Source organism: Cheilinus undulatus, linkage group 10 (assembly GCF_018320785.1).
Source record: "Cheilinus undulatus linkage group 10, ASM1832078v1, whole genome shotgun sequence".
NCBI lineage: Eukaryota > Metazoa > Chordata > Actinopteri > Labriformes > Labridae > Cheilinus > Cheilinus undulatus.
In genome coordinates this window covers 18,840,353-18,853,618 of record NC_054874.1, presented here as the reverse complement: position 1 = coordinate 18,853,618, position 13,266 = coordinate 18,840,353, and the positions used below count along the sequence as shown (strand labels likewise).

General features: G+C 39.3%; 1 protein-coding gene across 2 annotated transcripts; it reads right to left on the bottom strand.

The window, feature by feature from the left end:
* Positions 1-1,605: 1,605 nt before the first annotated feature.
* Positions 1,606-12,799, bottom strand: LOC121515858 (cationic amino acid transporter 2-like). Of its 2 annotated transcripts, none has more exons than XM_041796784.1 (12): positions 12,658-12,799; positions 11,989-12,429; positions 6,758-6,913; positions 6,513-6,678; positions 6,268-6,404; positions 4,891-5,113; positions 4,492-4,628; positions 4,305-4,407; positions 4,093-4,226; positions 3,833-3,999; positions 3,456-3,564; positions 1,606-3,366 (listed from the first exon to the last, which is right to left on the bottom strand). In XM_041796784.1, the coding sequence occupies exons 1-12, from the start codon at positions 12,710-12,712 to the stop codon at positions 3,230-3,232; spliced, it is 1,965 nt and encodes a 654-aa protein (XP_041652718.1). In that variant the 5' UTR covers positions 12,713-12,799; the 3' UTR covers positions 1,606-3,229. The 2 variants fall into 2 exon arrangements, with proteins under 2 accessions (XP_041652718.1, XP_041652719.1); XM_041796785.1 differs by having other exon boundaries at positions 11,989-12,359; positions 12,658-12,751.
* Positions 12,800-13,266: the final 467 nt, after the last annotated feature.

The window sequence follows — 13,266 nt, the reverse complement described above, 5'->3', positions numbered from 1 at the left end:
GCAGAGCCTGCAAAGTGAGTGGTCAGCTGTTTACCACAAATTCCTCCTCCTGAAAGTGGCATTAGTACCTCAAATACCTCCTGACTGGCTCAATGGAGGCTTTTAAGCTTGCCCAGACCAATGAGGGCCTGGAGACGGAGGCCCCTCCATGTGGAACAGCACAGCTTGTTTGCTTAGCTGCTGGAGCTAGGAGCAGGAGTCTAGTCCCAAAGAACACACCACACATCCCAGACGAAGTCTGTGGTGCTGTTATTACAGGCGTTTGGTGCCCAATAAACCTTCTGTCCCTTGTTCAATGACTGCCCACAAAGATAGGACAGTCAAACAACAAGCCTGCACAGCTATTGAATTTTAATGGAGAAAATGATGTATAACTTTAGTGGAGTGTACCAACATGTACAGTGCCTATGAAAGGAAATTCACCTCCTTGGATGTTTTACCCTTTTATTGATTTCATACATCGAACATGGTCAATATGATTTGGCTTTTTTTACTGCACATCACCACAAACACACCATCCTGACTGTGAAGTAAGATGGTGGCAGCATCACAGTAGTGGCAACATCATGCTGTAGGGATGCCTCTCAGCAGCTGATCCTGGAAGGCTTGTAAAGGTAGAGGGTAAAATGAATGTGGCAAACTATAGGAAAATCCTGGAGGACAATCTTATTCAGTTTGCAAGAGAACTACGGCTTGGGAGGATATTTTTTCCAGCAAGATAATGACCCAAAGCATACAGCAAAAGCTACACAAAAATGTTTTAAAGACAACAATGTGAATGTTCTGGATTGGCCCAGCCATAGCCCAAACCTCAATCTAATAGAGAATTTGTGGCTGGACTTACAGTGGGCTGTTACCTGACAGAGCTTGAGCAGTTTTGCAAAGAAGAATAGAGTCAAATTTCAGTATCCAGGTGTGCAAGTCTGAGTGAGACCTATCCAGACAGACTCAGTGCTGTGATTGCAGCCAAAGGTGCATCTACTAAATACTGACTTGAAGGAGGTAAACATTTATGCAGGGACTCAATTTGCCTTCTATATCTTGATATAATTGAAATTATTTTATAAAAATATTTTTTCACTTCAACATTAAAGCAATTTCTTTTTTTTATATTTTTTCTTGTCAAAAAAGAACTTCATGTTTCATGTGAGGAAATTTGTTTTGGACCTTTGAAACACTGGAATGAGCTGAGTCAATGAGCTGATTTTTGTGCAGAGAAATCTAACACCTCAAAAATGGTTATTATCTAATCATGTCAAATTCAGTTAAGAACTTGAGATTTTAGATTTTTAAAATCTACATTAAACTTCTTTTAACTGCTCAACTTCTTGTTTGAAGATTATCCTTTATGGAATTTCATGTCTCATGACGGGGAAAGGGAAAGGATACACGTTTGTTTAATTATGCATCATTTACTAAGAGAAGCCAATGTAAAGCCTTCTGAATTCTTCACTAAGCCACAGTTTTGAACATGACACAGGTAAGCCACCGTGAAAGGTCCTTTTGTTCTCAGGGGATTCTGGGTAATGAGCTGCCTCTGGCTCTTTATCCAGATTACAAATGAAACTGGAATATTTTTTAATAAAAGGAGTACATTAGTTTCAGATTGTTGAAGGTTTTAATTGAGGAATTCAGAAAAATATTTACAGTGCATGATGAGAACACATTTACAGCTTCGGTATTTACATTGAAACAACAAAAAAATTAAGAAAGTAAAAGTTTAAACAGTCTGAGAGTAAATAAGTATGACATGTCTATATCTACAGCATACTTTTATACAGTCCAATTCAGTTTTGAAATGTAATAAATAATTGTTGTCCACAATCAAAGTAGTTAGAATTGTATAAAATTACCAAAAAATTCAGCATTGTACATATCTGATTGATATTTAAGGCATATTCATGTCACTTAGATGTAAAATGATGAGTTTTAATCTGATGTAAACTTCTCTGATAGCAGGTTTTAGAGAGATACTTCTTTTGTTTAAGTGGGGTTGTACTTGTGACTTGGCATAGTTACCTTAAGATTCTGAAAACATAATTCATGCACTGCTAACCTAAAGACTTCCACAGAGAGGTTTCCTATACACCACAGAATGCTGCAGCCAGACTGTTATGCACACTCAAAAGAGGTGAAAACATATTACCCTGTAGCAGCATATTTGCACATTCTCCCTGTTTGGTAGCCTTTTCCACACAGGCTATAAACGTATAGCCTCCAGATGGTTCTTCAATAAAGGGGCTATGCTAACTAGCATCTCTTGTCAGTCAGAATGTTTGCATGCAGTTAGAAAACAGTTTATTGTGTTAGTCTGACTTGAACTGAGCATGCAAACATCTAACACTGACTAAAATAATGACTGAAATTAAAGGTCGGATATCTTACATTCAAGCTAAGTGCTAAGGGGTTAACTCACACCAGGCTAACGATACTGTGGCAAAACCCATTTGACCCCTGAAGTCCTCTTTATTTGGCTAGTGTGAGTGCTTCATACCGCATTCGGGCACAGTTGCTCATGCACATGCAAATCCACGGGTGCACAATGTGGTTGTGACGAATAAAGGCAAAATTTCTTTTCTGTAATCACTGCAAATAATTGAGTGTTTGAGGGCCATATCTGTCTATACAAAAAACAACTTACAAACCATGGATGTTCTTTTGTACTCAAGTCTGCTTCGGTCTAGTCTGAGAGTGTGCTAGCGAGGGGCTGCGGAAGCAAGGCAACTGTGCTTCAGCATGGTACGGTGCAACTGTTCTGACCAAGGTCAACCAAAAGAAGGTTAGGTAGTTATTGGCTTAAGGGTGGGTATTACCACCTACCATAATGAAGGTGGATAGACTTCAGTCTCCCACAGTGCTTGTATTCAAGGACAAAGTAATTGAATTAAATTGCCTAACTGAGCTGACTCTAACTGGACTTACTATGGAAAAGCATCTTGTACAACCCCACTGTAAATTAAACTTTACCAAGTCTTTAAAGCTGCAGGGCATGCAACATTGGGCACAGGTCTGAATATAAGTGGCATCATTTCAGTGTTAGTAGGAAATTCCTACATTGTGTCATAAAGTGTCAATGTGGAATAAAAGCTACGAAGTTTGTCCAGTGTTTTTGGATTTCGTTACACTTTCAGAAACACGTCAGCACTGGCACATTACAAACAGCAGTCACACACTTAAGGCAGTTACTCACTGTAACATCTCAATAATTTTCTCTCCACTACTGCAAAGCTTAGAATTTTTCCTCATTAATGACCTTCGCTTCTGTTTTTTCGCTGACAGTTTCAATGTTCATGCCCTGCAGGTCAGACCTCCGTCCCCTCCTCTGGTGGCTGTGCCAAATACCGTAGATAAAATAGATTATGAATCCTGGAGAGTAAATAAAATGAGATCATTACCGGTCAGTCATGTTCTCAGTACAAACCTTCTGAATCTTTAAAACACAAGCACAGTCTTACCCACTGCCATCCAAATAGCATATCGTAGCCAGGTGTCAGCTCCTAACTGGACCATCAGGTATATGTTGATGAGTGAGCTGAGTAAAGGCAGCACAGGAACCAAGGGCACCTGTGAACAGAAAAGTGCTGTATTGAAGGCCACGTTCACACTGAAAAAACACACTGAAAAGTGATTTTTTTCTTTTAATTTAAGGCCAAAAGAAAAAAACCACTGACTACCCAAACCCTGACTAAGCTCTTCTGTATCCTAAAAACATCCTGTAGTGTAAATGAACAGCTAAAACAACACCAAAGGTCACTGTTTTAAGATAACTTGGCCCAAGTTCTCAGATACAAGAAAAGGGTCTCCTGTATCATATACGCAACTAAAATCTCACCATGAAAGATGCCTTTGTTGGATTTTGTGGTTGCCTCCAGATGAGGAAAGTGTTTAGCAACAGGATGACTGCAAAGACACAAACGATTGCCACGCTCCATGCTTCCATACGGGAAAGAGCGTCTAAGGCTTGGGTCAGGGTGACACACAGTGCAACCACACAGGCAACTACAGGAGAGGGGGCAAGGTCATTGAGGGTGGTTGAGAAAAAAGAAAAGATTGAAATGCAACAAGCGTCTCAATAATGTTTACCATACATACCTGAGAAAACTGTCATAAATATGACTGCTTTTGAGGTGGATGAGTTTGGAGAAGATGGAGGCTTTAGGATGTTGAACTTCTTTGATTCTATGATATTCAGGTCATTCTCTGAGTCTGACGGGCTCTCTCTGTACCTTGAATGCAAAAAAAAAAAGTACATGAATCAAGTACTTAAAACTTTGCGATAGAAGAATCAGATGAGATAAATGTACCTGAGTATTAAGATGCATATGGCCACAAGTGTGTAAGCAAACAAGGTTCCGATGGACATCATTTCCACTAGAGCTTCCAGGTCAAACAACAGAGCCATGATGGCTAAAAACAGAGGGAGAAAAATTACCTAATCGCTGTAAAAGTCACATGCACATACAAGCAGATGAAAAACTAAGGCTTCTGTACCAGCAACGACTCCAGAGGAAATGGTAGCAATAGCAGGGCTGCCTTTTGAGGTGACTTTGGTCAAGGGTGTGAATAGCAGACCATCTCTAGCCATGGCGAACAGCACACGGGGCATCGGGAACATGGAACCCAGTAGGCTGGAGAGGCAAACACAAAAAAGGTCAGGAATGTCATCTTACTCACTCTGGCATAGTTATTTATTTAACTCAGAAACAGATTGACTTAAAGATAGAATCCTGAAATATCAATTTTCATTTTCTCTATTGCTTGTCCCATTTGAGGTTACAGGGGCTGGAGTCAATCCCAGATATTATTGAGCAAGAATGTTCCTGGTCCCCCCAGTTCACATATTTCAGACTGATGAAAATTGGATTGACTTAGCTTGGTGTTGTTTCATACCTGGTGGAGAGGGCACACAGTGATCCCACGGCCACAACATATCTGGCGGGATCCCAGCCAACATAAGCAAAAGCCACGGGTAGGGGGCTTTCTTCGTCAAGCATGTAGTAGGGCATCATCACCGTGAGGGCGGCAGACACAGCAAAGTATGCCACAAAACAGATCAGAAGAGAGGCCACAATACCCACAGGGATAGACTTCTGAGGGTTCTTCACCTCCTCACCTATGGGAAAAGAAGTTTGCTTCACTTTTAATATGGTAAGCAAAACAGTACCAAACTCTCCATTACGCCTGGTAACACTCTGCAATGACAGGACTCAGTTTTATGTTTTCTGGGCTGCTTTGAGTTGGATTGTTGTGTTAGGTTAGGCCTTTGTGGAGCATCTTGTCTATTAACCTTGACATTTGAGTTCTGAAATTGCATTAGTCAAACTTCATTATCAAAGAAAATAACTACAGGAGCTTTTAGCTTTATCTCATGGCCTTAATCATCATCATCAGACTTTTATCAGCTGTCGGTTTTGTTAAGTTGTTAAAGGGTAGGTCGGTGCTGCAGTAGTGGACTGGTACTAAAACATGTTGGCCCTTGGAAAGGGAAAGTACTGAGATGTGTTTTCTATAAAGCATATACTTATCCTGACATGTTTTTTTATTTCATGACACTTGGCCAATTACTCAGTACCTCATTTGTAAGGGGTGGACTAGCTTCTGTGCTTGCATTATGGCCAGTCACTCCTTTAAGAGGCCACACTGACTAGTATATCCTGTAGTTGAAACACTTAGTATTGACAAGTACCTCATAAAAGCTTAACAGTCACAGAGTTGCTCTGATGACAACTCAACAGTCACACCCACAGTGCCAGTGGGCATGAGCCTTTGCACATAAGTCATCAAGTCGTAATACGACACTAGTTTCAAGCAACATGGTCTCAGATGTAGCATGACACCAGCTTGACTGATTTTGTGACTTATTGATTTGATAGGATACAGCCTTCTAAAACTCCTGGATAATTGTGGAGAGACACTAGCACATAGATTATATGTTATGTCCATTTTGCGTGACCTGCTTGTGCTCATGTATAAGCAACCATACTGTGCCAAAGTCCACCTCTTCCAACCATGCCAGGGCCAAGGATGATGAGTACTCTCACAGTCAAACAACTGAACTTTGGGGGTCAAATGTGCTTGGAGACAGTACAAATGCCTTAAGGTCAATGCCTATTAAAACTGATGGATGCAAGGGGCTCCTGCTGATGTAGTTTGTAATTAGGATAATGCATATTGCAATGTACTGTAACATTTTGAAACTTACATTGATTTAGTAAAAGATAATCTAAGAACAGTTGTTCTGATAACATTTTGAAGTGTCTCTCTGACCTGTTGTGGCGATGCAGTCGAATCCAACAAAGGCATAGAAACATGTTGCAGCTCCAGCCAAAGTTCCACCAAATCCGTAGGGAAAAAACCCTCCAACTCCGTACTTGCTGGTCCCATTGACAGTGGAGTGCAGGTTTCTGCAGTTTGGAGACAGCCTTACATTAGTAACATTATTTGCAAAATATGCTTTATTTATGTGTGTCTGCCCTGCAAAATGGAAGAATAATTAAACTCTTTGACTTTACTGTTCCGCTGCTGTGGCATTTATCAGGGTCTCTTCACTGATCTGCCAGTTTGAGATGTCACCCTTGATAAATCCAGAGATGGTTACAAACACCAGCACCAGGATGTTGATTGCTGTGAAGATCTTGTTGATTGTTGTTGATTCTTTCACTCCAAAAGCCAGAACACCTTCATAAAATAATAACTTAACTTAAAATCTTTTGTATGCATTACTGTCACCATAACAGCACAATTTTTATAGTTTTACCTGACAGTAGAAGCACCAGACCAGCAGCAAACACATTTGGGTATGGTGCCAGGCCGACGGCTGCCATCGGTGCATTTTTCTCAAAATAATTGGATATCACGCCCCCTATGAGGTCGTCAAAGGTCCCACTCCATGCCAGTGCAACACTAGATGTTCCTTAGGAGATAGTAAAAGATGGAATAACCTTATCAACCTGAGTCACCACTTTACTGTAATCATAAAGTAGAAAGAACATGTTGCTGCTTTCCCTGTAACTTTAATTTATGGCTCTCTTATTTCAAACCTCAGCCCTGATTTATGGGATTTCATGGGCTATCAACATAAAAGAAAAAAAAACATTTAAAGGTACAACGTATAAACTTTGGCATTTTAGCGACATCTAACATTCAGATTTTAGAATGAGCCAATTTGTTAACAAAACGTCACATCACTAAATGACGAGAGCCTGTGAAGACCAAAAAGGATCGTGACGCGGACATCAATTACAGCAGTGATGAGGTGAGGGTTTATTCATTCATTTTTGCAACCATTATTTTTATAGATTATAGGTCAGTCTTCTTCTCCACCTGCCTTCCAGGTAGCTTTCAGGACTGGCGGGCAGGTTCGTATTGAAAAATCGCGTTTTGCTCTTTCTGTCCCCAAAACGTTGCCGTAGACAAGCAGTTCGTTATGTCAGCCTCTGTGAGGGCGACCCGCGGTAATGTAAATTTAAAAAGCTTTTTTCTAATTTTGTGAAAAGAAAACGAAAGTTTAAAGGGGATGATTGTGCACTTATTTTAACATACTTCACATAGATATATAAACATTATATCCCATGTACACCGTTTCTGTTTGGCGAAATGCAGCCAAATTTTACACATTGTACCTTTAACATATGATTTTAGAGGGGAAAAAAGCCTCCACTTAAACTGTCAACCTAATCTTTCACTGTTAAATGAGTCATTAAGAATCTGCCTCTACAGCAGGTAAAGGTCACTGAAGGCTGCCATGTTGATGGTTAATCATTTATGGGTTTTAGTGTAGTGAGTCAGAAAGCACATTACATAAGAAGAAAGTACATCGTCAGACTCGACACTTTGAAAAAAGTCAATAAAACCAAAATTGAAGTCATATTTTTAGTGCAACGCTTTTCATTTTCTCTACAAAGTTAATATAAGAGAGTTTTAATAATTTAAAGCTCCTGCGGTGTCAAACATGGGCAAGCTGTTATTGATCTGTTCATGTGTGAGTAGTGTTTTAAGAACCAACGTTGTACACAAACATTGTAAATGAAGGCTAATTCTACCTGTTGACACCTACCTGACTACAGTGTTTGGAAGCATCAAAAGCACGAGTGGTACTGAACATGGTTCGGACCAGTCAGTGTAATTTAAGGAGAACAAGGCTATAGCTATGGGTGGGGTTATCCATTCAAATCCTAAGCTATTTTGTCTCATCTGGACTTACTGTCTTTAAAAGCTTGTAAAACATCAACACTGTGGTGCACAGTCAAGCTCTAAACAGCCCTTTCTTCAGGACATCCTAGGCTTTTAGTATATTTGTGCTGTTGTGATGCCACTTGAATTAAATAAAAGGTTCTAGGACTATCAAGACAAAAGAAAAATAGCAAACACAAATAAAAACTCAAAGATGTTTATGTGTGAAACAGTAAACAATAATGACTGAGACTTTTTTTTGCAAAAACTTGTTCTCTCATCTTTTGGGGACCAAAAAGTGAAAAAATAATCATTCTGTGACAAAAACGTTTAAAATATTGACACATTTATTAAAAAGTCCTTACACTTCTTTGTACTGGCTGTACGTGTGCCATTTCTCAAAGCAGCTCCTGTCTGCAGTGACACAGAGGGCCACGTCACCGTCTCTCTCTCTCTCTCTCTCTCTCTCTTTCTCTCAGTTATGAGCTATTCGGGGCGTCTCCACCATGATCTAAGTATTAAGGCATGCGCAGTTTGACACAGCATGATGCAACAACAGAACAGCCTGCCATTGGTTGATTGCCCCTTGAAAAGCATTCTGGGGAACAATACAGCAGTTAGCATAGTGGCTAGTGGAGGTAAATGATTGAATATTGAGTAAAAAATGGATAAGAAAATGTTCAATGTCTGACATTGATTTTTAAGTATACAAAAATTCACCGAAGTCCCAGGCTCACTAGATTGGCTTCTGTTAGGACAGCGTTATTGGAATGGTGCAACTGCCAGCTTCAAGAGGGACAAAAAAGTAAGAAGCTATGATTTATAGTTCAGAAGTTATTTAACTTCTAATAAGCGGTGCTACTTGTTGTATACAACAATGCTGGCTGTTGGGAGGGTTTGCATTGTACTCGAGGCAGTTTGCAATAACTACTGGCAGTGTAGCAGTTAGCTCAGATATAGCTATCTTGTAGCGTCAGTTTTATCAGTTGCTCTTCTCCTGACCTGCTTTGGCATGCGTTTGCACAACAGCAGCAGTGGGATTGGGAGGTTGTTGTAGTCGGTATATACAATAACGAGGCAATTAGCTCATATGTAGCTATAGTATAGCAACAGTTTTATTAGCACTGGACACAGTGAAAACAATTGCTACTACCTCTGAGGTGATTAGCTCAGATTTAGCTTTAGCTATAGTGGCAGCTTTATCAGAATTGTTCCATATTACTTAGCAAAAGATCACTGAGACACTGAGAACTTCTCTTGGTTTAGAAGATGTTTTTACTCTTTTCTCACCTGGCCTTGGCATAAGTTTTATCCACATTATCATCTTCCACTGCTTATATACAACGGCAGCGTTTGTCTGTCAGTTTGTTGTGGAGCGGCGCATGCATATAACCTTAGTTTGTCTTGTCGCTCTGATTGGCCCTTTAATAAATGGGACAGACAGAAAGTTTATCCAGTCCTCTTCCAAGATTATTTTAAAAATTCCTGCCCTTCCCAAACATGTTCTATGAGAGGTTTCCCAGACTAAATATAGCCACGTGGCTATATGAACAAGTCTATCTGGTGTGTCAGGGCACAAAATGAGGCCCTTCCCCATTAAGCTAGCTAGAAGCAATCATAATAAGTAAAAAATATATTAAAATACATGATTTTTCAGCTAACAAACAACCAAAAAAAAAAAAAAAAAAAAAAAAATACAGAGGACTATACAAATCTAAATTACGAATAAACACCAACAACCCAACGGCATTTGCTTATCACCTGAGCATCATCACTCAGAGTCACCACATTTTAATGTTTTTAACTTGGGATTTTAAGAGATCAGAATATTCAATCAAGATGAATCTCAGAATTTCTGTAGTTAATTGCAATCAAGCTTTAGTTGTCACATTTGAAATGCTTTTAATCAAACCATTTGCAAAAAACTTTTACAACTCCTGGAACAAATTTACACACAACTGTATCTTACAGAAAGGAAATGTACAAAATGCTGTAAGTGACAGAAGTTTACATTTTATATTTCAGACGTTATTTTGAATCAGACTTTGTACGTTTGTTTAAAGTTTCATGAAAGTGTTTCAGACATTGCAATTTTGTATCTGACTTTGTAAATTTGTATCAACTTCTGTAAAAGTGTTTCAGACCTTGCAATTTTTTTTCTGACTTTTTAAATTTGTTAAAGTGTTTCAGACTTTGTAATTTTTGCTTCTGACTTTTGTACAAATGTTTTAAGTTTTCTTAAAGTGTTTCAAGCTTAGTAATCTGATATCAGACTTAGTAAATTTGTCTCAAGTTTTGTAAAAGTTTCAGACTTCTAAATTTTGTGTTTTAGCTTTTTGTTATATTGTATCAGAGTTTTTGTAAATTTGTTTCGTAAAATTTAAGTTTTTTGTCATTTGTAAAAGAGCTCAATTAAGTTCAATTTGTTTTTGAAATGTAAAAATGTTTTAGTTAATGTAAATTTGTTTCAAGCATTCCAGACTGTAATTTTGTATTGCACTTCATGGCCACCATACATTTAGCAGAAGTGATGGACTAAAATGTGCTGAAAGGGACTATAAAGCATGCTATTTTTAAATTAAAAAAAAGTGCATTTATAATGGACCACAATCGATACATTTATGCTAAAAGCTCTTATTATTTTTTTGTTGCATGCCATTTTACTACAGAGTGATCCACAAATTCATTGGCATTGAAATCTACCTACCAAGAACTGGCTTGAAATTAGTACATTTTAGGGCTTTTTGGGAGGCCTCAATATTTGGCCAAGGGGTTCTCCCTAGAGACTTTCTTGGATAATCAAAGCCTGTGTTAATGCTGTTTTGATTTGAATCCCTCATGGCCCCTTATTTATGTTAAAACCACATGCCTTAATCATTAAAAGCAATTTTAGATGTATACCTCATATTAGGACATGTGCCTTAAGTTTGACGGCAATGATTACCCACGCAGATGAAATCGGCAGGTTGTTATGTAAAGGGTTCCGTGTTTTTGTTTGTTTCTTTGTTTGTATGTGTACAAGATAACTTGAGAACGGAAAGTTGGATCTTCACCAAACTTTCAGGGAATATTGGTATAGTGACAGGGAAGAATCGATTAGATTTTGGTGATGATCCGCACACCCGTTCGGTTTTTCTCGGACTTCGAAATTTTGAACACCATAGTCATCAGTGGGAGTGTAAGTTCCTCGGTGGCGCTGCTTAGGCGTGGGTCTGCCACCTCAGACGGCCATTCTAGTTTGATAAGCTTTAAAGTTAAGTCACAAAAAAAGTGCATCAATGAATTATTGTGTCAAAATGTTCCTTTACAGAATCATCACAGTAGCCTGGCCTAGTGCTGAAAGTAAAACATACGCTAATGCAAATAAATTTATACTGTCTTCACGAACTACAATTTCTTCTGTTTTCTATTGACAGACAAGTGTAGTTTTGTGTTACCTTCCTGAGTGAACCCCCAAGGTAACAATAAAATGTACTCGTCTATCAATGAGAAAACACGGAAAACTATACACTACAGTAAAGCACAAGTTTCATGTTCTAATGTGGGCCATTTTTCATTCATGTTTTAGAACTTGCTGTGGGCCGACTGAAAATAAGCAAAAGACCACATTTGGTCCCAGGGCCATAGTTTGGACACCCCTGGCTTAAGGCAATTGCTTAACTTTGCCATTGGTAAAACAGTCCATGATTTAAAGTACTAAAAGGGAATAATCACTTTCTTGCTGATGGTTTTCTTTGATCCTGTAGGTCCTAAAAAGCACCTTAGCTTTAATGACAGCTTTGATTACAGATATGTAGATATGTGTATTAGACTTACCTATGACATAAGAGAGCAACAGATTCCACCCGGTGATAAAAGCCAGCAGCTCTCCAACAGTCACATAACTGTACAGGTAAGCTGAGCCAGTTTTAGGGACCCGGGACCCAAACTCTGCATAGCACAACCCAGCAAATATTGATGCTAGAGCAGCTATGAAGAATGAAATGAGGATGCTGGGCCCAGCAGTGTCTCTGGCCACCTCTCCAGATAGGACATAGACCCCGGCCCCCAGAGTGCTCCCCACACCAAGGGCCACCAGGTCCAGGGTGGTCAGGCATCGGTTGAACGTGGACTGCTCCCCATCAGGCTCCAGGGGCTTCCTCCGGGAAATACTGACCAGGAAGGCTTTCGGCCCGTACGGCATACTTCTGCAGAGAGTATGTAAGAAAAGACCGGTGGGAGTGCTGGTTGATGTTATGAAGAGAGAAGGAGTGAAGGCTGAGGAGAGGAGTGGGGAAGAGAGGGCGGATCAGTTAACCTGTCGATGAATAATTGTCAGGTCGGCTGAAGGAGCATTTTCTCATCAAAGAAACATCAAAGTCATTCTTTTAGTATGAAACTATTCATGCAGCAGATCAAAAAGGGAACATTTCTGAGTTTAACAGATCAAAAATTTAAAAGTGTATATCTGAAACAATAAAGATAAAAAGGACTGAAATCACTTACCTCTACTGTTATCTCCTGTCTTACAGGTGTGCTGGGAAGAGATACACAGAATCATTCATTTGATTATATCTCATTACTCTTACGTGCATGTGCTCCTTTATCATTCAGGTGATATGAGAGTGCTGATGTCTGGACTTTTCACTGCCACCCACAGCACAAAAACAACTGTAGGGCTGCAATTTACTCAACCCTCAGTTCACTTCCTTGAACATGTCTGAGGGGAGCAGGACGTTCTTGTGCAATTTTTTATTATTATAATTGCAGTTATATCTAATGTTTGCTTACCTTATCAGAGCAGTATCATGCCAGAGATAATGCTTCCTCTCTGCTCAGTGCTTTTGATCAATCAGTGCCGCAAAGAAATGGAAAAAACAATGAATGGAAAAAGTCAATGATAACGAATTTTGGCTGCATGGTTTGGTTGTTAATTGTTCAGTGATGTCATACAACCCACCAATCCAGGTCATAAAGGAGAAAGAAAGCAGTTAAACATAGGAAAACCAGCATAAATATTTAGAGATAATGGCATAAACAAGTCTGGAAAATGAAAGAACTTCTGAAATGTATTCAGAATGTAAGCCTCAACCCTTGAGTTCATTCAGACTAACA

Excerpts from the sequence above, each read along its gene's own strand:
- LOC121515858 (XM_041796784.1), bottom strand. The coding sequence starts at position 12,712 with ATGATTCTGTGTATCTCTTCCCAGCACACCTGTAAGACAGGAGATAAC. Across the intron at positions 12,430-12,657 it reads GACAGGAGATAACAGTAGAG|CCTTCACTCCTTCTCTCTTC; the intron begins GTAAGTGATTTC and ends TCCTCTCCTCAG. Across the intron at positions 6,405-6,512 it reads AATGCCACAGCAGCGGAACA|AAACCTGCACTCCACTGTCA; the intron begins GTAAAGTCAAAG and ends TCCAAACTGCAG.